Source organism: Lygodium microphyllum, chromosome 9 (assembly GCF_053477565.2).
Source record: "Lygodium microphyllum isolate KBCC chromosome 9, Lygodium_microphyllum_v1.1.10, whole genome shotgun sequence".
NCBI lineage: Eukaryota > Viridiplantae > Streptophyta > Polypodiopsida > Schizaeales > Lygodiaceae > Lygodium > Lygodium microphyllum.
In genome coordinates this window covers 66,196,576-66,219,601 of record NC_141143.1, presented here as the reverse complement: position 1 = coordinate 66,219,601, position 23,026 = coordinate 66,196,576, and the positions used below count along the sequence as shown (strand labels likewise).

Genomic DNA, 23,026 nt, shown 5'->3' with positions numbered 1-23,026 from the left:
TGAGATATTGTAGCATCAGAAATCATTTCAATTGTTTCGCCAAGCCAAATGGATTTTTAAAAAATCTCACAGAGCAGATAAGCTCCCTCAGTGGTCCAATATATTCACCCAATTTGAGAGTTTTCTAGCAATATATTCACAATTTGAGAGATTGCTATGGTTGTGTTGAACATTTTCACCCAATAGAGAGTTTTCTAGAAAAAATTTTCAATCCAAGTCTGGTGAATCATCAAAGCAATTAGCAGCTTGCACATACAAGCACAGTAGAGACTCCAAAGGGATAGAACTCTGAGTGATCATCATGGAAGCACCTGCATCATGTTTTCTATGATTTATAGTAGGCTGTGTATCAGAGCATGAAGCCATTTTCTCAATACATGGGAATATCCCATCTTCAACCTCTTCAGCTTGACCCAAGGCATCAACCACCTCATCTATGAAAGATGTACTGAGCTTATACATGGTGATGAAAGGGTGGGTTGCAGGTCTATCTTCAAGGTTGCTGCCCTCTGTCCATTGATGATTCTGCCCTAGACTGTGCATGTTGCAAAAGCAAAACCATAAAAGCATCTGCAATTAAAAATAGGCTTTCCTTTAGATTGCCCCTGTCCCTATGTGTCTGTGACATATTTCTTTGTGTTCAGCACCAAATTTTGAAGGGCCGAAGTACTAGTTGCTCTTGATAAACCAGGGTCTTGGAAGCTTGCACCTATGACTATCCAATTTTTATAGCTCATATGCAGAGATGTGCTTGTGCCCACATCTTGTCTTTTATACCAATAGGTCCTATCTGTGATGCTCCCAACCTATGCATTAGTCTTGACACGTCAAGGTCAACATAGCGGCCCTATCTCCTATGCACGTCGTTCACCTAGACGATGGTGGGAGCTCAAATTTTGAGGCAAAAGCACATCAGAATCTCTCTCTTTTTTCTCCTAATACATAATTGTATTAAGTATGAAAAAATTTACAAGATTACATGATTACAAGATGTAGGATGGTTCTAGGCCATCGTGCATAATCAAAAGGGCCATACAAACCTGAGTTAACTCTTTTTGTTTATGTTGTCCCTTGAGTTGGGGATCTAAGATATCCTCCACTTTCTCCCTATATACCAAGAATTGTGCTACCTATCATAAAGACATGAAAATCAAGACCATGGAAAATAGATAACCAAGCAATAACCAACCAAAAAGAGCACAAGCAAAGAAAAGCACATTTTCTACATAGTTTTTACTAAATAAAGATTAATCAATCATGAGTTTGATCATGCAAAATGTGAGTTTGAATTGCATCCATTAACAATATGGATGGGCATCACCATGCACCTCCCTCCCCTTCCTCCTCATGGGCAGAGGTTTGTATTTTCATCCCACAGTGTTGAGGGCTTCACATTTACACTTGCCATTTTACTTGCACTATGATTAAAATTGCACTTGCACTAACTTGAACAAGGTTAAGTCTCCAGTCCTAATTTAGCAAATTCACCAAGCATCTTCATGCCATTTTCTAAGGCTTCCATAGTATCATAGTCTTTCAATATACAAACAAACATGTCACAATCAGGAGATAGGATGCCAAGCAACATATGTATGACAAAGACTCACCAATAAACTTCACACACCTATTTTGCTACTGGTACAAAATTGAACCATTGCAAAGATACTTGCCCTACCTAGCCCACAATGTGTAGTTTCACTTTTGAATGAAATTACCCCTGCCTTTCAAAGCAGTTCCAAAGTCCTACCATGCTCTTGTTTCCAAGTCCTCCACTAATGAGTCAATCACCTTCAACCCCTACAACAAAAGTAAACTAACTATCAAGTCAACTTCAAAATGACAAGTGAAAGGAACTTACATAACACAGAATGCAAAGTATACATGTAAAAAAAAAATCCCCTTTATAAAAAAAAAGTTCCAATCACTACCTGAGTTGGACATGGTGCTCTATTAAGAGATGTAGCTATGTTGTTATAGCTGTTGTATTCACCAACATGTCCTTCTCAAACATGCTTGCATGGCTCATTGGTCAACAACTCTCTGGTAATAAAGTTATTCATGAATATATGTGTGCATCACATGGGCTCAAAATAAAGTATTTTTAAAATAAAATTTTTATAAAAAATTTACATATGGAAGGATGTAATATAAAGGGGTTATTTAAATATTGAATAGAAAAGGGTTATGTTTTATTTAGAAAAAATTCACAGATAAAGATATTTGTAAAGAGGCCTTGAATACACTTGATGTAGAATATATACATAAAGTAACTTCTCCGAGATTGTCCTATATTCAACATCATCAAAGCAAGTTTCTATTACTCCACTCTTTGGCATTTCCTATAATAAAGCTAGCGTCAAAAAAGTGGCCTGCTTTAGACATCCATTCCTATTTTGAGTTTCAATTTCTTTCAGTTGTTGCTGACACATAGCATGTCTCTGAAGGCATCCTAGTATGTTTCAGAAGCAAACAAGGCATAGTATTGAAACTTTCTAGATTTGGCAAGTGCATCTTTTATTAGTAGCTGTCTAACAAATATCTTCCAGATGAACACATTCAGTTAGTAGAGGGTTAACTTGCTAGACATCTAAGATCCTACTTTACTTCTCTAAGAGGTTTGTGGGTATAAGTCCTTCTAGTTGTATTTTGACTTCAAGAAGATTGCTTTGTCTTGTTGAGATGGCAAGCTCCACAAGTGCAGACATTGATGATGGACCACTTGGCTAGATGGGTTCGCATGTCTACACTTAGCACATTGTTGGTCATTATGATACTCACATGGCCACTAACTTATCACTTACGATATTTAGATATTACACCTTCCTACAACTGGAAAAGACATAACGCCAACTGATTAGTGTAGTCGGTTATGCACTGTTTGACTTAGTAGGCCACTTTCTTTATGTGTATCTTATCTATAATTTGTGTACATTGTATAGTGTATGGAAGAAGAAAAAGAAACCAGCAAGAAAACGTTTTGGCCTCCATCTCTCCTTGTGTTCTTGAGTGAGCTTCCTCTTGTGTATACAGTGTGTGATTGGCACAGCAACTCAAGCAAGTCTCCCCACCATGCAATTCTTAACATGGTATCAGAGTCGCGCCACTGAGAGAGGCTGATTCTGAAGGCTAAAGTAAATGAGAAGAAGCAAGGTTTGAGCAAGCAAGCAATGGGTAAGAAGCTCTCCCATTGTTCCACTCTCTCTCTTGGATAGTGCCTCTGGAGGCACCGGAAGCAGGGTCGACCAAAAATCTTAGATTGTTGTGATATTTGGCATGTGAGTAGATCACTGTATATTTTGCTAAATCCCATAGTTATTTTCGGTTTCTGCGGCCGTTTCAGGCCCCGTTTTAGAGCCGCAAGGTTGCGGACAGCAGTTTCAAGGTACTTTGTGATTTCGGCTGTATTGATCAAAAGTGGGTGCACACGTTACAAATTGCGAATTTGTAATTTTTGAGGTGTTTGCAGGAAGCAAACATAAGGTTTATATGCAAACAAGTTTCAAATTGCATGTACTATTGAGCAATCAATGAACATGTTGTGAAAGATTGCAGAAGGCTCACTTGTTGTGTTATATCCTTGTTTGTGATAATGACAGAGAATAGTGGAAATCCCATTAGTGAGAAGCTCGACAAGAATAACTACCCTTCATGGAATTTTCATGTGACAAACTTCCTCATTGGAAAGGGCATTTATGAGTTTGTTTCAAGTAAAGAAAAGGAGCCAGAGCTAGGTATCCCTCTGACTGCAGATGAGTTAAAAGCATGGAAAGAATGGAATGCAAAAGACAAAAAGGTGATGTACTAGCTATCTGTAGTCATTGATAATACTATATTGGGACATATCAGGAATGCAAAAACTTCACATGTAACTTGGACAATTTTTGAGAGCATGTTTTCAGTAAATACAAAGGCACGAAAGATTCAACTCAAGCAAGGGTTGAATGCCTTGAAGAAATGAAAAATGTCTGTCAATGAGTATGTGTTGAAGGTGAGAAGCATTGCAGATGCTTTAGCAATGATTGATGCAATGCCAGATGATGATGATTTTGTTTCATCCACTCTGAGTGGCCATAACAATGAGAAGGCATGGAAATCATTTGTTACTTCAGTTGATTTGTCTGAAAGAAATTGTGAACATGTCCAAGCATTTTACTCAAGTTCATGGAGGGGACGCGGTAGATCCTCTTCGAGAGGCCATAGTATGGGATGTATTGGCGATAACCAACAAAAGAGATTCAATCAACAGTCTAGTGAAATGCAGGTTTCTAGAGGTAGAGGAAACTTTAGAGGCACGGGGAGCTCTACTGCTGCCAATGACTGAACATCCCCCCCTTGATCGCCAACACTGCGGACCATGGGCAGAAAAGAGGAGAAGAAGAAGAAGGAGAAGAGGGATGAGAGAGAAGAGGGAGAGAAGAAGAAGGAGTGGGAGAGAGAAGGGAAGAAGAGGGAGAGAAGAAGAAGGAGAGGAAGAAAAGGAAGAGGAGAGGGAGAGAAGAAGAGAAGGAGAGAGAGAGAGGGGAGGAGAAGAAGGGAAAAAGAAGAAGAGAGAGAAGGAGAAGAGAGAAGAAGAAGAGGAAGAAGAAGAAGAAGAAGAAGGTGAGAAAGAAGAGAACTTGAAGGGACATCAGAGGACATCATTGACCACCCCCCTCAAAAATGGTGCCCTCTAACCCTCCCGCTATTCTCGTTGCTTATTGTTCATGGTTTCTCCTTTATACCTAAAGTGCATGATTATGAAAACTCAAGTGCGTGAGTCGCATGAAATATTGACTAGCCTAGTACATGAAATATTATGGTTTTCATACGCAAGGATGATAGAGTACATCATGCACATGTTGATATATGTTAACTTGCACACACAATGGGATTGCAAGATAGACATTATTAGAACAGTAGTTCTAAAAGAAAATTCCATTTAGAGATCCTTGTTTGAACTCTAGCCGATAGATGAAGATTGGATAACCTATGGCTAATCAGGTCGGAATCTCGTTAATGTACTCTTGGTGATGTACTAGCAATATGGGCTAGCACTTGGTGACATATGATATTAGATAACGACTCTAGGAATTGGGTTGATTTTCTACCCTAAATAGGTGGCCATGACTAATAAAGGTCAAGGTGAAATCACTTAGATCATTTAAAGGATCTAGGAGGAGTTTGTTAAATTGACCTTGCGAAGCCCTAACCCAAGGGGGAGAGCAAACTTTAGGATAATTGAATTATGCTAAGCATGTTGCTTGGAACTATTGAAATGGTTTCTAAGGAAGGTTGATCTTGTTAAAGATGGATTGTTGACCTAAGTTATGCTTGGTTGTTTGAAAAGGTTGTAAAAGTATTTTGATACATCCAAGTTAAATTCTAGTTGTAATGCAATGGGATTGCGATGCCTTGAAGCAAGTGGTTGTGCGTTCCACTATTTGTTAATGTGGTTTTGGATGTTAGCCCAAGTGGGGTGTGATTGATGATTGCATGGCCGGGTCTGAGATGACTGATTGCCATGGAAACAAACGGGATGTTTTCCCTAGTAATTGTTTTTAAGCTGGTTGCTTCAGTTGTGGTTGATTTATTAAAGGGATAATTAAGGAAGGATGGCGCTAGCTACCCCCCGCAAACTGCCAAACCCTAACCAAGGGGTTATGAATCCGCGGCGTGAATGTGGACCGAACCCACTGCGAGAGGTCTCTCCATGGAAAATACTTGGCGTAGGAGGATGCTTGGGTGCCAGTGGGGGCTTTGGTCGTAAATCCCAATGCCTTCGAGCCCTACACAAGTGTTCTACATGACTCGAGATGGGATCTCAAGGCCTTGATACCAGTTACGGCGGAATCTTGGTAGGATAAACCTTCAGGTTTTGTTACCAGCAGACGGAAGGATTTTTCTATGGAGGCACAAAGGAACACTTAATTCTCCTATATGGGCGGGAGACAAACATTAATCTGAAGATAAGTTAAGGAAGTGTTTGATCTTATTTTATCTTATCTTTGTGTCTGTGCCCTAAATTATGTAAAGGGACCTATGACTAGCGGGTTAATTAAGGAAGCTACTTTTATGTGTCAAACATAACGTGGTAAGTAATTAGATAACTAAAACAACCCCTGGGGGAAGCATGGTGGATGTGACCAATGGGTCTATCCTACGGAAGGGTGGTCTCGGTTATCCGAGAGCTTTCCTTAAAGGAATGTTAATGAGAAATGTTAGAAAAATGTAACATGTCCACCTTTTCCCTTTCAGGACACATTTTAGCAGTCCATGGGAAAGAGAGTCTGAAAAGCTCTGCCCGGCACTCCTAGATAACATTTTTGTGGAGAGTTTAAGAATCAACTAGTGTGATTTCCCTATCCAAAATCAACTCAATTTTGCTCCCTTATCCACCACATATATGAGTCATGATAATCTGAGCACTACTAGAAAAAATGTAACATGTTGGTACACTTAAAAAGGATCCCTAAAAAACAAAAAATATGAAGAAGACTTACATATTCACCCCATCTATCTTGAGTATCTTTGAATATATTGTCCTACAGACATTTGAGATCACTCTCCATCCACAAGTATGTTTATGTATAACTTTGCAATGGTACTTCTTGTTGGAGAAAGTTATATGATTTTTCAAGATTAACAATATCCTCATATCTGGTGTCCAAGAAGGTAGTTACGAGCCTGTAGCACTACAAATAGAAACATTTAACTAAAGTAGACAGTGAAATAAAATAAATAAGTAACTAGAAAGCAAGCAATATTCCATTCAACACACATTTTTTCTTGGCTATGGATACCACTTAGAGAGTTTATGAGGACAATTTCTCTAGTGAGTATATCCTATGTAAGGAAATAAAAAAGGTAGTTTTTTATGGAATCAAAATCTTTAAAAAACATTGCTATATTTGAACCAGATCTCAAAGCAAATTCCACTAATAATAGTGGATCAACAATGAATATACTTTTAGAGTTTTTATAGTTAAGAGAAGCAATCAATACCTTAAAGTTGAGAGAAAAAATAAAGGAGTGTTATTTCCAATCAACAACACAAATATTCTAGATACTAAAAATTTTGTTAGTCAAAATGCATTACCTTATGAAACAATGAACTAGAGATACATTTTTAACAACTAGTATGGACGTGTCCTCAAGAGATATGCTAAGATAGTCCTCTTGTTCAGAAGAGATGCAATAAATATTGACAACCATTTGTACATACACCCCACCTATTCTCTTATAATTAATTGGGCCAAGCACACCTATTGTTCTCTTGCAAAAATCATCCTTGGTTTCTATGATCTCTTGTATTTTTTCTTGTTGGACAAACTCTAGGTGGGATGTGGTCCTAATTATTGGATATAGATGTATCACATCCTTGATCTTTGGGTGTTTTGATTTCCTAGATAATTTTGGGGGAGTGTTAAGGAACTCAAAGGCTTTTTTTATCAGTAGTGGGGCAAGGGTCTTAATATCTTATCGAACATTTTATATGATTCTACTTACCATACTAAAATATTTGTTCTTCATAGTGAACCTATGAGCATTTGCAACAACAATATAAGCATCATTAATAAAGTTAATAACAAAGTCTTCAACTGCCTCCTAAAGACAAAGAATCGCTGCAAGCTTCCATTTCATTTGCTTGCAACTTTTAGTCGACACTCTTGATAATCTATTAGAAATATCCTAGATAACTTTGATAAAAGTTATCTTTGGAATGACATGTTATGTGGCTCTGTAGGCATTATCTCACAAAAACAGTTATGCATATAGTAAAACCAAGACCTTGTCTTTCTCCTTGGTCTGGAAGGCTCATTTCCTTAAGCAAAAGAGGGTCTAGATTGATGTGTTGGTTGGTCAAGTGCTCTAGGGGAGATTGAAAGCTTAGCAGTTGTAGGACAGAGGACTATCCAGCAAGATCATAGGGTTGGTCATTAACCACATGGACCTTGCGTGGGGCAAGAGGAGAAGATACACTCTCTACACTTGATTGTTTTAATTGCATGGAAGGAGACTCGAGAAAACCAAGGGTAGGAGGGATCTCGAAAGGGACAACAGATTGTGGAACTTTTGATGGTCTTGCCTCTTGTTCACTATCATTGCTCTCAATATAAACTTTCCTTGCCATATACTTTATCCTTGCTATCACTGCTTAATAGAAAATGACATGAAGAGCAATACAAAACTATTCGCTAGAAGTACTATCAATACGACATGTAGAGGATAAGTTGATATGATGCGAGTGCAATTGAAACTCCACAGGGTTCTATTCGTTGCATATCCTGGAGTAATTGATAAAGTGTGAGCGCAGCAAAGTGTAATCTCTCAACATAATCCTTGTCGCTCCATATTGTGGATGATTTGATATGGCATGAGAGTGGCAAAGTGAAATCTCCATAAGGGTCCTCCTTATACCATTTTCTTTGCAACTTTTCCTTTTCCATTGAAGATACAAATACATCAAATATTACTCGCTTGATTCATCCCATGTACCTAAGTCTTCCCTAATATTTTGTATATACTATCACCAACTGTGGACATAGCCTTCAAGGTGAAGGGCTATGTAAGAAGTTTTGGCTTCATCCCTTTTTGCGTAAAGGGTAAAGTAATTTTTAAGCGTATAGATCCATTCTTTCCAGTTTATAGGGGAAGAGTTATCTCTCTATTAAAGGTTGGTAATGTTGATATTATCTTTATACTCACAATCATTGTATAGGGAGTGATTAGAGTTGGGCTATTCAAATGATTATTGTCTCTAAGAATGTTTATTTCATGATTATTACTTGTGATAGGGTTATCCATGTGGATTACTACCAAAACCTTGTTGAAATGACTGACCATTTCTTTGATTAGAGGGTTCTTCAAATGAGTGTTGCTCTCTTGGAGGTTGATCATGCCTAGATCTTCTTGCACCCTCTTATCTATAATCATGATTGACATCTACTCATCTTATCATTATAGAGGGCTAAGGATAGAATGAATTGTAGAAGGGATAAGATCCATGCTCTTCATCATGTATGCATACATCCTCTTCATGCTTATTGTCAATCCTTTGGCTAAATTGAGGTTATGATTTAGTCTTGGTCAATTATGAATTAGGTTGATAAGTGTCTTTAAGTTTAGAAGGTTCTCCTATCTCTAAAATTGTAGGATCAAGAAGTGGAGTGGAATATGGGTCTCTTCCAGGCAGAATACTACCCACTATACGTTGTGCTTCCTGCATTTTGCTTCCCAAGTTCTTAATACTAGTAATTAGCTCATTAAATTTACTATCCATTGATTTGTTAAGCATGTATATATCCCCAAGAGTTCCCTCATTCATACGATTCAACTCCTTAGATAATTATTTGTACCCATTAGAACCTTGAGATATAAGAAACTCCACATTTCCATGATGACTCTACTAAGCATTGTCATTAGGACCAAAACCATTTCAAAAATGGCACTTATAAGAAAATGATTAAGCTACTAATTAGTTAAGGTTTTAAAAGAATGAACCCTCCAAATTTGGCCATTCATACGTGATTAATGAGAGAATATATTGTACAATCACATTTCCCACTAAAATCACGCTTTCTTTTGTCTACATTTATTTGAAAAATCATTTTTTTCTCCTCTCTTCCTTTCTTAGTTCTTAAAGCTGATTTGACTCTATTGTAAAATTTCTCACGAAAATCACGTCCGGTTCTTACAAGCAATTTGCATTAGTCTCTCTTCATCTCCTTTCACAAAATCTTAAGAAGGTGATCAACAATAAAAAGAGTCTCTACATAGAGGTCCAATACCACTTACTTTCCGATTGAGATATAGAGATATGGTTCTCCATGGACGAGAAACAAGATCAGCTCATCAATTTTTAGTAGATCCAACTAGGTTGGGACATCCAAGCCACATCTTTACTTCATCCCCTAAGTCATCCATTCTGTAAGATTTTGTTTCAACAAAATCTAGGCTTTTTCTTCAATCTCTTTAATTTTATTTATAAAAAATGGCTAAAAGAGTCTCATGGTGCTGATACAAATTGGTAGGGATACATATACTAATGATAAACCTCAAGCTAATAGAATAGAAAGTGAAAAACTTCACCTTGATCTTGACACTTGAAAATAGAATATCTTCATTATACAGTGTTGTAATATGAACTTTTTAGCAAGCACTAATGGATAAGACAAGGATATTATATTATAATTAGAAGAAAGGAATTACTTTGATTTTTGGGAGACAAAAATATTTACCTAGTAGTAAATAAAGACTATTTATTATTCAATTTTTGATCTATTAAAATATAAAAAATATTAACCTTTTAATATATAAAATTTAGTGATATTGTGTATCGTATCAACTTTAGGACTAAGAGGATTTCATGTGTGCACGATGCTTCAGAGGGTACACCTTTTTACTTGATATTAGCTCTTGGGAGTCACTTTCTCATCATCATACTCTCAATTGTGATTCTCAATAGCACTATCGGGTTCCAATATCCTCGATTGTGATTCTTAATAGCACTATTAGATTTCAATACCTAAATGTCTTTTCCCTTGATTTGTAAGAAGAAATAGAAAGAACTTCACTCTATTTATTTCTCTCAAAACTCTGATTCTAAAGCAGATTGATTTTATGATTGAAAGCATCACTACACTATTGATTCCTTATCCTTGTATATCTTTCATCAAATGTAATATATCTCACGTTTCACAAAAAAAATTGACCATCAAAATAATATTATAGATCTCCTTTATTCTATAACATTCATGATATTTTTTATTTTCGAAAAGTAGTTTATAGAGTATTATATGATGTTATACAAAGTTACATAAATAAATTATTAGTGGAGTCATTCACATAACAATACAAACTTTTGATAAATAAATGAAGTTGAATAAATAAGTCATTAGTAGTCAAAATTTTACATCAAACCCATGATAATAGATATAATTATTCTATATCTCTTCAATTTTTTTCTATAGCTCAAAAGGATAGAATATATTATTTAGTCAAGATGTGACTATATTTCATAACTCTTCAAAAAGATACTCTCTCTAAAAAATAAAAATAATTTAGTGATTTGATAGATTTATTAGTTAAAATGATTTAAAATATATATGATATAAAATATATATAACTATTCAATATCTCTTATATATTTTTAAAGCTCCTAAAGAAGATAAAATTTCTATAACAAATAAACTTTCAGATAATGGTCACATGTGACTCTATAATAATGTTATGGATTTTTAAAAGCAAGATATTACACCTATCAATTTTTTTAAAAAAATCATAAAATTATCAGCTCTCAAAAAAATCAAGAAATTTTTAAAGAATTTTTAAAGCTCATTTGCTATTTAAAAACTATTTTTAAGCCCAAAAATGTCTTAAAATGACAGAAAAAAGGCCATTATGATAAGGCACGAATATGGGGGTTGGGTCATCTTAAAAAATTCTTTATACTATTTAAAATATTTTTCATAGATTAAGATATTTATTAAAAATTTTCAACATTTTTAAAATATGTGTAAGGTCTCACAAAAAAAAAAACAATACAAAATGATCAGAATAGGAGGTTGTCCTTCGCGCACGCATGTTTGCTCCTCCACGATACCCATGAACCTGAGCGAATTCAAGGAGTCGCTTCAATTGAGGGCATTGACATGCATGGAATTAGTCTCAACAATATTGGACTTCAATTAAGGAAATGGACATGGATGGAATTACTGGACCATACGAAGGAACTTACGGACATCAACATCCAAGGAATTATTGGACCACAAGCATTGAAATAATCGCAACAAATTAAGGACATCGACATCATCATGCATGGAATAATTGAACCCAGTGCTCGAAACTAAGTACATCGATATCCATGGGCTACTAGACCACTTGCATGGAATTAGTCTCGACGTCGGTATTGGACTTGAGTTAAGAACATCGACCTCGACATGCATGGAAGTACTACTGGACCATATTGGAGAGTCGCAGTTCATTTAAGGACATCGACATGCAGGCCGCTTTCCAGCGATCGGTACATTTGCTCTTTGAAAGAAGAGTAGAATCCAGAGAAACGATGAGACGTTTTTATTGACGCATTCGGCGGGCCGGCGCCAGAAGACCAAAACATTACCAAAAAGAAGCAGCCAGCAACGATAGCTAGCCCGGGCCTACATAGTCGGGTTGGCAGCTTGCGATGCTTGCTCATTTAATTCGGCGGCGGCAAGGTGAATCCCGAAGGACGTTCAAGAGTACAAGCCTTGCGACGGCACTGGTATCGGGGCTGAAGAAGCCGACGCGGCTTCTTGTTCAGCCCTATGCTCCTGTTGTTAAAGTACCGGAACTTGACCTCGTCCGGCGTCCCGCAGGTAGGGCATCTCACTGATTTCTCCACTGTTGCCATCTTCTTGAAGTGCTTTCGGAGTCGGTCCTGGACCTCTGGCGCTAGGTGATCGAAACACATATACTTCTCCGGCAGCCTAAAGCTGCGCACGATCAGATCCACCAGTACACCCAGCTCATTCATGTCGGCAGTTCGCCGAACGTCGACGGGTGCAGCTGCCACGTTCTTCACTTGCAACGCGTGAAGCGATGCTTGAAAGATAACTCCGAGAGACAAGCAGCGAGCTGCAGCTGCAATTTCCATACCATACCAGACATTAATTAGACTGCAACAATACATAAACGCAGCCAGCGATCCAGAGTAACTGCAAAATATTAGAAAACGAGAAAGGAAAAACGTACCACGGGGCTTGAGGTACCTCACTTACATGTGTTCCGCACAGCGTTTGCCCACCAGCGAAGAATTAGAATGTTGGGGGTTGGTTGTTGGAGGAACGTCAAGTTCACCTGTAGGAGCATGAGGCCTATTTATAATGATCCAGCCCATGCGAGGCGTAGCGACGATCGAGACTATCAGCTCTCGTGGCGCCATTAATACTTCTATAGGGCTTTTGCACATATTGATATCTAATGTCACACGACGCCTTAATAGCGTTCTCCTTCGGCCTCCCACATGGTAAGTTTGTGTTACGTACGTCGCATTTCTCATTCTCTTTTGGCTTCCAAAGAAAAAGCTAGCTAGGTACTCTATAATCAGTAGCCTGCTTCCTTCTCCTCTTCTCCAAACATAGGGATTCTGAGGTGGATCGATTGTTTGTCATGACACTGAAGCCGCCATGATATAAGCGGTTCATGTGTATTATCATCAATGTCAAATTTGGCTTTTTTATGCAATGATATGACGACAAGTCACATGTGTATCATGCATTACACTTGAAGGATTAAAATTAGCTATTTGATAAGCTTGCCAATTGGATTCCATTTGATCTACAAACAAAACAACATGCTGACCATTCTAATTGTACAATTTTGGTTGTCATTCTTGGGTATAGATATGCCTTAACAACATTTTCATTTTACTTGCTAAGGGCTAGGTTTATTGCTCATGCTGCCTGACATCTAAAAGTTCTCCTTCTAGCTAGCTATCAATGAGTTATGACAAGCAACCATATGCTAGGCACTCTATTGGCTTACCATTGTCACTAAGTTAAATGAAGACATTATAATATCACATTCACTAGTTTTTGTATTAGTTAAAATATGCTCTCCTTAGCCTCACCTTTTGGATTCTTTGATTATTGCAATATGAATGATACGAATATGACCTCACATCATCCATCTCTTTGTCAATTAAAGGTTTCCCATTCCCTCTCTTTGTTGGCATTAAATTTTTTTAGGCATATTAATCATTACTCATCATGCCGATGAGGCAAGTAAGAGATTCATTGTTTATATGTATTCTCATGGAGATCCTTAATCTACTTGAGTGTAGTGCTTTTAGAGCTTGCATCTATGTCCTACTTTTTTTTTTCAGAAGAGTAAATTAGGATTTTGTTCACATTGCTCAGAAAAATCTTGCAATTCTCATGTAAACTATGCACCCTTACAAGTTACCTCATGTGTACGATATGCGAATGTCTATGCCATGTAAAATAGGGCATTATGTGACCCCCCTTTGATTTGATATGATCCCTAGCACATTTTGAGATCAAGGCTGGTATGTTGCAACAAGGTCAACTATTTATTCTTATTAATATTTAATCTCTAGAGCAACAACTCTTTTTGGCAATTTAATGAACTTTGGACAAAAGATAACGGCCTTAGTGAAATTTTACCTTATTACTTTAGTCATCATTACTAACAAGAAAATCTTTCAATATAGCATGAGGAAAGATTTCATGCAGTTCTCTTTTCCTAAAAAATTAAAGTTTGCTAGAACTATTGGCCTTGATAAAAAAAAATTATATGATTTATATACATATGGATAATGCCCAATGTTCGAAGGTTCCATTTGTATGTGACTATGGTTTTGTATGGGTAAATGAGAATTGTGCATCTACTTGGTCAGTTGGGATACTCGTATGGATACTAGTTGGGGGAGGGTATCAAGAAACTCTTTTGCTATGTGGTAGAAGCACGACTTGGCCAATATTTCCCATAGATATTAAAGAACCTCAACCTTGAACAAGTATGGAAAGCATAACATTTTCCTAAAAAGCCAATCCAATGTTGTATACTCACTTGAGTGTGTCTTAATATTGCTCACTCTCCCTTCACATAGGATACTTCTAGCATTTATTCTTGTGCCCTTGTACATGTCTCTAGCCAATCTTTAGTATGGCTAGAGAAAAAGGATATATTTTTGTAGGCCTTTTGACAATATCTTGAATCTTGAATCTCTAGACCAACAACTCTTTTTGGCATTATTATGGACTTTGGATAGAAGGAAAAGCCATTGGTGAAGTTTCACTTTATTACTTTAGTAATCATTACTAAAGGAAATGTTTCATTACAACATACCAAAATGTTTCATGTAGTTCTCTTTTTCTACAAAAATGAATCGAATGGATTGCCAAAGACATAGACTTCACTATCCATCAAATGGAAAACCTCATACCATGTGTACATGTACCGATAGTACCGAATCTTGGAAGGTTACTTGTGTATGTGACTATCCATAAGATAGAAAAACCTTATACCATGTGTACATATACCGATAGTACCCAAATCTTCGAAGGTTACATTTGGATGTGACTATGGTTCTGTATGTGTAAATGAGAATCATGCATTTACTTGGTTACTAAAATCTACTTGCTCTCTTGGGATAATGGTACATATAATCACTAGTGGAAATCATGGAAGTGCTCATTTTTAGATTGAGTACAAGCATGACTTGGCTAAATATTTCTAAGTATCAAACAACCTCAACCTTGAACAAATGTGTGGATTAAAGCATAACTTCTTCCCGTGGGGGTAATCATTAGTGTTAACTCTTAGGATTTCCTTATCTCACTTTAGTCCTTTTCCTAAGATATATTGATTTGAAAAATCATTAGCCCATCATTAAGATCTAGAGAGAAAGGATATAAAAGTTTGGGATAGTTTACCATATGTTTATGCTAATTGAGTTTTGGTCTAGTCTATCATGTTTCTTGTACATTAGGTCAAACATACTTAAGCTTTTTCAATGGTTCCAGCTTCAAAAAACCAAAAATAATACTATAATAGTATGTGTGACTTATAATTTTTTATCTTTAGCTCGTATAAATAATTATGTTTCTAGAGGAGATGTGGGTTACTTTGGATCAATAAAACCATGACTACTAAAAAAAATTTAATACATGATTTCAAATCTAGAAGTTGATCAATGATGTTATAAATGTATTTGAAAGTGGTCTAAAGCACTATGTATTTTAGATATAAGCATTTGTGAAGAACAAAGATTTTCTAGGACTATTGTAGCTATTGCTGATATCAGCAAAGCACATTAATTCTAAATCTAAGAATTGACTTTTTTCCTTCCCTCACAAATATTGGTATTTTTTACTTCTAATGGTGCCTGACCATATTATATACACATCTAAGAACTTTTCATGCATTGTTTTGGTCTCTAACAATTCTAAATCATTACTTTATGAAATTACCGTACTCCATTCTCTCACATAACTTGCATTTCCTAATGAAACTACCTAGGGACATAAGTAATCATAGGAGAAAAGTGGATTTGCATGTTTGAGTGGATGAAAGGTAAGCTCTTACGATGTCTCCTTATAGTAAGTGTGGCCTAGATGTAACAACTGCTTTCCAATATCATTCAGAGGATCATTGGATAGAGAGTTCCTTGTATCCTAACAAATCTGGAACTGGCATAATCAACCTTTCAAATCCACTTCTTCATTGCTTACTTTTGTTGGGGATGGTGAACAAGGTCTACTAGCTGGCTATTGCAAATGCTTCTGTGGCAACCTTTAATTATATCAATATCATCAATCAATGTTATATAACACTCACCAATCTTTGTCATAATCCCAAGGTTCACTAAATGTTATATAACACTCACCAATCTTTGTCACAATTCCAAGGTTCTCTAAATGTATTGCAAAAATCCCTTCAATATCAAAAAAACAAATAGCAAGAATAATTAAAGCAATATAATTATAAGGAATAAGAGATGGCAAAGGACACATAATAAACTTTGACCTTAGATGAAGAGAATGCTTCATTGAAATCATGTTTGGAGCAAACGGTGAAGGATAAAAACATTACAGAAGCCAAGTTGCTGAGGTATAAGTAAACTCCCATGGGCTACAAGGAAAGAAAACATCAACTACTACCAATGTTGTCACTATTCATTAATGGTGAATCACAAAAAAAGATGTGTACAAGTTTGTGATCTCCTATTGACTAAAATTAAATTTAGAAATAACTAGCTTCCTTACTAATATGATACTTTTTTGAAGTAACTTTTTGGGTGATGCCAGAGGCCAAGGTGAGGGCTAGGAATTTGAGCTTCTAAATGGATTATTAAAAGCTAAGCATCTAATTGCAACCTTATGACACCCTCAACATTGAGCTCTCTGCCTTTTTTCTTGAATGAGGTTCTTAAAGATTTTCTTAATAGCTTATCAGTGAGAGAAGTTCAAATCACATGTGGTACAGCTAGGATTAGCGAACAAGATTACAAGGCCATATACAACATGACAACAAATGCACTAGCTTGCAACAAGATAAAACATATGGTCTTGCCTTATCCATTTCAACTTAGATCCATGTGACAAACATGAAATACATTAATTGAAGAGTCAATTGGACAATTCTTTTTTTATTATGGAGTGGATGGAACTAGAAGGCAACAAGCTTAGAAAATTTATTTCCTTCGAGTATGAGGAGTTGAACAATATTTTTGTTGATCTAAGTACAATATATGTTTGCAATTACTATACATGTATATATTTTTGCAACTTCTTAGATATGCAATTCTCTAGCATTTATTTGACTTGCAATTCCTAGTGTATCAATTCTAACTTATGTATATAAATTTGTGAAACCTAGATATTCCATCTGGTTCTTGATGCATTTTATTTATCTTTTAATTAATCATAAAGGAAAAAGTAGTGCCTTTATATATAAATTGTAACATATTGATACATATGATTTTGATTTAGATGGAAGAACAATAGTTATAGAATGAATGCAGAGAGTTGCTTGCATTTTATAATGTCATAAATCAACTCCTCTTAGGGTATGTTCATGAGGCTCCTCAAGCGTGTCTTAATCAACTCCTAACAACAACCATTATCATAGTAGGGATTCAAACCTAATTAGAGGTCCTAGTTATATGGGGCTATAATTTACATTCAAAGTAGGGAGGACCCATCCAAGAACATTTATCAATGTAGCTTCTAAGGAGGGTAGGCATTGTTGAGCTGTAATCATCTTCTCCACCTCATGATGAATAGGCGCATTGTCAATGGGCTACTAGATCCTTTTACATGTGAGTTACTCTTGACTTGAGTAATTACTATGTTGTTTTGTTATTTCACCTTGGACTATTGGTCAATTTGTTCATCTAGTTTAGTTCTCAATTCTTGCAGACATTCCAGTAGGGCAACCATTAAAGCCAGCTTTGGGTGATCGACGTGATGTAAATATTTCTTTCTTACTCTACTACAACTTTCAAGCCTTTGTTTACACAATGAAACTGTCGGATCATGTGTTCGGATGCGAACGCTTGGCGCAGATTTGGCTTGCTGACATCTTGTTCGACAGCTTCGGAGCCTCTCTCTCTATATCGTGTGCCTCACTTCAGGTACTCGGTTGCTCCTGAGGCTAATACTGCTAAGGCTCCCATGGATGCCGTCATGCTTCAAGTTGGCCCTCCTCTCTTAGGTGAGTCAAGCTTGCGAGCAGCAGAAAGAGTCCCAGAGAATGAATTCCCAAGCTTCGTTAATCCTAGTTATGAAGGGCTTACTGGGAGCAGAGAGGAGACGGAAAAGATGATTGTTGGGCTGCCCATCTTGTGGGTAAGAAGGTAGTGCAGAAGGGCGCCATCACACATAACCATTGAACTTTGCACTTGTATGCTCGCCAGTAAAATAAAGTAGGCTGATTTGAGCCTTCATACGATCAAAATCTACTTCTGAGCTTACGATGGACCAGTTTGTGAAGCTTCCTCCAAACAAGGGGTTTTTTCCATCATCTTGGAATGAGTATCTGTTCGGCTTCAGGGATGCCCTACCCCTAATTCTTCCTCAGAACCGCCATCGCCACAACTTTTGTGACTTCATCAGGTTGCTACTCAATCCTTCGCGACTCGTCGTTTTTAATCTGCCTCTTCATCCTCATCTCCCTTCCCCCTCTCTCCAATTCGCAGACAGGCCCCAAATCTTTCCTCACAGTTTTTTTTGCAGAGATAGAGAGATAGACGCCACGAGAATGTAACTGCCCGTACAATGAGAAAGCCTACATAGGGTAATATAGGCACCTTTGCACCCTTTGAAATGTCAATGTGTGAGGTATTACTACTAGTTGATGACCTCAATGACACAGGGATAACTCTTGCTCGTCTAGGCCAACCAACTTTACCATATGCATGGTAGCCAACTCCTCCTCCATAACAAACTTTTATATTTCCTCGAAGGTTGCCACAAAAGTCATTGACATGATCATGTCCATTAAAGACCACACGAACATCTCTTGCTTCATGTAAGGTGGACAAGAAGTTGGAGTTCACTTGTGCACAACCAATTGATCCCTCTTGCTTAACTCTAGTTATTGAGCAAAGACTTGCCATACGTGTCTCAACTAGAGGAATGTGAAAGTAAGCCAAGGCAGGAATCTTATCCATAGGTGTAAATGCATTGATTTTGTTTCGTTCCTGCAATTCGATAGATAGCTCTTTAAACCATTTCTTTTGGCTTTCTTGAATCCACCCCTAACCATGTATCCTCTTCACCTTGGAGTAGTCCTCACTATCAAGCATGTAAAGATTTAAGACACTTCTTCTTTCATGCTCTGATCCCAATGGGCCTTGCACTTCTAAGTGGTAGTTACCAAATCCATCTATGTGAGTGACGAGTTTGTTGCTTGAATTCTCCATCCCCCTACCACCCTGTACATCATGGTGTTTAACTTCTTTTGGATATACTTGTGACAAGGTGTAGTCCATGGTGGAAATGTATTTTTTAAAAAAAAGAAAAATAAGGATCGTTGAAATATGAAGAGACCACCACATGTGTTGTATAAGAGTGTTAGTTGATGAGGACCACAATACTTGGTAATCAATCGTAGATCGATCATGATCATCAAGTCGTTTCCAAGTAGAAATCTGCCCTACTCCTAACCACTACATATCCTGGATTGATGTTGCAAAATTTCATTTCGCACCCTTTGGAACCACACAAGGATGAATGCACATATGACATAGTGTGCCCTTATAACCTTTAACGCCTGGCACACACAAGGGACCAATTGTTTACAATTGAGAACCCACTTACACCCTTGATTGAAATTAAATGCCTTATCGGGGAATTACATTTTGGAATGATGAACATCAAACATGAAAATCTTGCTTTGGCATTAATTCACCAAAAGACTCCTCCATAAGCTTGTCTAAGATTGTGTCATACAGGCTCCGTGTCTAGAGGTAGTAAATCCAGTCTTCTCTTTGCCATTATGCCTCCTTTGGATCACTTTGTCCTTGCAGGAGTCATCCTCTTGAATCTAATATTCAACACCTCCCCAAAGAAATCTCCATAATAATCACCAATGATCTAATGATCACCCCTTGATCATCACTGCAGTATTACTATAGACAATAATCACAATCATAATGCTATGTATTTTTCATAAAGAATTTCATCATTAGGAGGTAGCATAACTAATGAAATCCCCCATCCCTGAGATTAATACTAAGATATCCTATCAACTTGTCAAGACCTTGTGGTTTGTTTAAAATTCCCCCGAAAACTCCTAATTTATAACAAGGTCCTATCTCCTCTAAGTAATACTAATCCCTACAGGAAAATTTTAAACAGTCATAGCTAAGATTCACTAAATAGACCTATCAAATTTTTATCTAAAACTCCACCTTCCTCTCATACAAGAACTTTCTCGTAGATTCATCTCCTAGCTAGACTGCAAGGACACAGCCTCCAAAGACAACAACAACGAACACCGCATCTGCATTAAATTCATGTAAAAATTTAGTAATAAGGTATCAATTGTATATAGTTTTGCCAAAAAATTGTTACAATAAATGGCATGTTTTTAGGTGTTGTCATTCTCCCCCACTAAATTGCGAAGTGTCCTCGCGAGCACAGCTACATCACGAACATTCAGCATCACGAACACAACTACCACGAGCACTGCTACCACGAGCACTGCTACCACGAGCACTGCTACGCAACTTTGAAAGAAAAAAAAAATACTCTCCTCCACCTAATTGTGAAGCGTCCTCGCGAGCACAGCTACATCACGAACATTCAGCATCACGAACACAACTACCACGAGCACTGCTACCACGAGCACTGCTACGCAACTTTGAAAGAAAAAAAAAACTCTCCTCCACTTAATTGCGAAGCGTCCTCGCGAGGAGAGCTACAAGATTTGCAAAACTGCCCATGGACAACTAGTAGACACTAAAAAGATAGGAAAAATACTTGTTGGTGTCATATTAAAACACAAACCATACAAGCATCTCAAGTAAATTGTATAAAAACTTATGCAAACTAACATTCTCGCTTACTCACTCTCCCCACTGAAATGCATAACAAAGCTTCATCCATTGCATAGAATATACCAACTAGGAAGCTGTCTAGAGCCGCTAAACAACAATAATCCCTCTAGGCAATAAATTGCCACACTACTATCCTACTAAAAATATTGCTTTAGAAATAGCCTTACTGATAAGATCGTTACTTAACAAAGAACCTAAACAAGGCAAACTAATACTACAACACTAAATAGGACTCCTAGGGTTTAGCTGCTAACCCTCCACGTTCTACTAGAACAACCATCCAATGGTTCGTAACTTCTAACTGTCCAAGGCTTTTCTTTTAAGTTTATGTTTTAATGGCATTTTTTTAAATGTCAAAAGAGTATATACATTGATTCTCTTTCCCAAAAGGTCCCACCCCAAAGAGATACAAGGCATCGGACGCAGGGCACCCGTCAAGGAAATCGCTACAGCCTACTAGGACCTCAGAGGCGATGGTTATCTTCTTTTGGTTGTTTTTTTTTTTTCAAACCGTGCAGTCTTAGGGTGTTTTTTTTTCTTTTTCCTTTTCTTTCTTTAAAAGAATAAATATATAGACTCTTCCAAACTTTTAGTATTTGGATTGGATTTTAAGTAGTTTTTTTTTTTTTAAAGGATCAACTAGAAAGCTAAGAATACATTACTTAATTGAACGGTCAAACATTTCACCTCAACAACTTTACTCAAGGAATCTAATCTAACGCATAATACTAGTCACTCTGCCTAGGCAAATGATAAGCAAAGAATACTCACCAGCTCAGCATCTCTCTTCCACACTACTCTTAGTCAAAATTTCGTGGAGAGAACCTTGTTATTCAGCTATCCCACATATCGCTAGAAAAGCGACCAAAAGATAGGGGAAAACTCTATAGGATTCCTAATTGGACACCCATACAATGAAATTCACTATGTTATGCACACACATCACCCCCTTTTAATCACTCCCTAATGCCAAGTCCCATCCCTTGTGAGTGGACTTCATATAGACAGAATTGTGTATATATCATTCATATTTGTTTAAAATATTTATTTATAATTCCTCTGTGATTACTTAGGTTTTTTGTTTTTTTTTTAAACATATCCAATTTCGTTCCATCAAATTTTTTATTCTTGTATTTTTAAAAAAATACCAAAATGAATATGAAATAAAAAGTTTAGGTATGAAACAACCTTGTATGTTCGTGGATATTGCAACTCCAAGAATCAGCAATAGAAGCATACAACAGTGTGTAATGCAAAATCATAGTCAAATTTGCACATGAAATATACACTAGCCAGTACAATGTTAAAGGGTTAGATAAATAATAAAACTTTTCCCTGTGCAAAAGAATTGTCAGATAGTCATGGCACAATCTCGATCAACTAGACTGTCGTAACGCTCCCACTGCTTGGTTGTTTAAGAAGCAGTATATTGCTCCACTTGATAACCATTCTTGCATATAGAACTGTCCATCTCACTAACTTAAATATCCCAAACTCCAGCACTGAAAGGAATACCCTGAGTGTGCGTACAACTAACTACCTAACTACGTGGAAAATAAAACTAAAGTGCATGAAAACCTACAGGATATCAATAACTCAAAGCATTGTATGTTTTTTTTTTAAAAACGATATATATTTATTTGTTTGTTTGTTTTTCAAATGTAGAATAAAAGAAAAACATAAAAGACTAAGAAAACAAAATATCTAGACTAAAATCTTCAAAGTCTCTGAGATCTTCTAGTGAAAACAATAATCCTAATCCGAAATCATCAACACTATCTAAGTCAAACCTATTAACTAAACTATCAGCTATAGAATGCTCAAGAATAGCCTCTAGCGTAGGCATATCACAAGTCACAGATCCGCTATCAGGTGCATCGCTAAGAACCTCCATCACATCATGGAGTGAAGCCAAAGCTGCATCATAGTAGGGCATAGGGGCCACTGGTAAAGCATCTAAAGAATGTCCCTCGGTCGCAT

General features: G+C 36.9%; 1 protein-coding gene across 1 annotated transcript; it reads right to left on the bottom strand.

Annotated features, from left to right (window-relative positions):
* Nucleotides 1-18,631: 18,631 nt before the first annotated feature.
* LOC148031121 (putative inactive purple acid phosphatase 29) lies at nucleotides 18,632-19,477 on the bottom strand. Its single transcript, XM_087685545.1, has 2 exons — nucleotides 19,265-19,477; nucleotides 18,632-19,186 (listed from the first exon to the last, which is right to left on the bottom strand). Exons 1-2 carry the CDS (start codon nucleotides 19,475-19,477, stop codon nucleotides 18,632-18,634), a joined length of 768 nt encoding a protein of 255 aa, XP_087541671.1.
* Nucleotides 19,478-23,026: the final 3,549 nt, after the last annotated feature.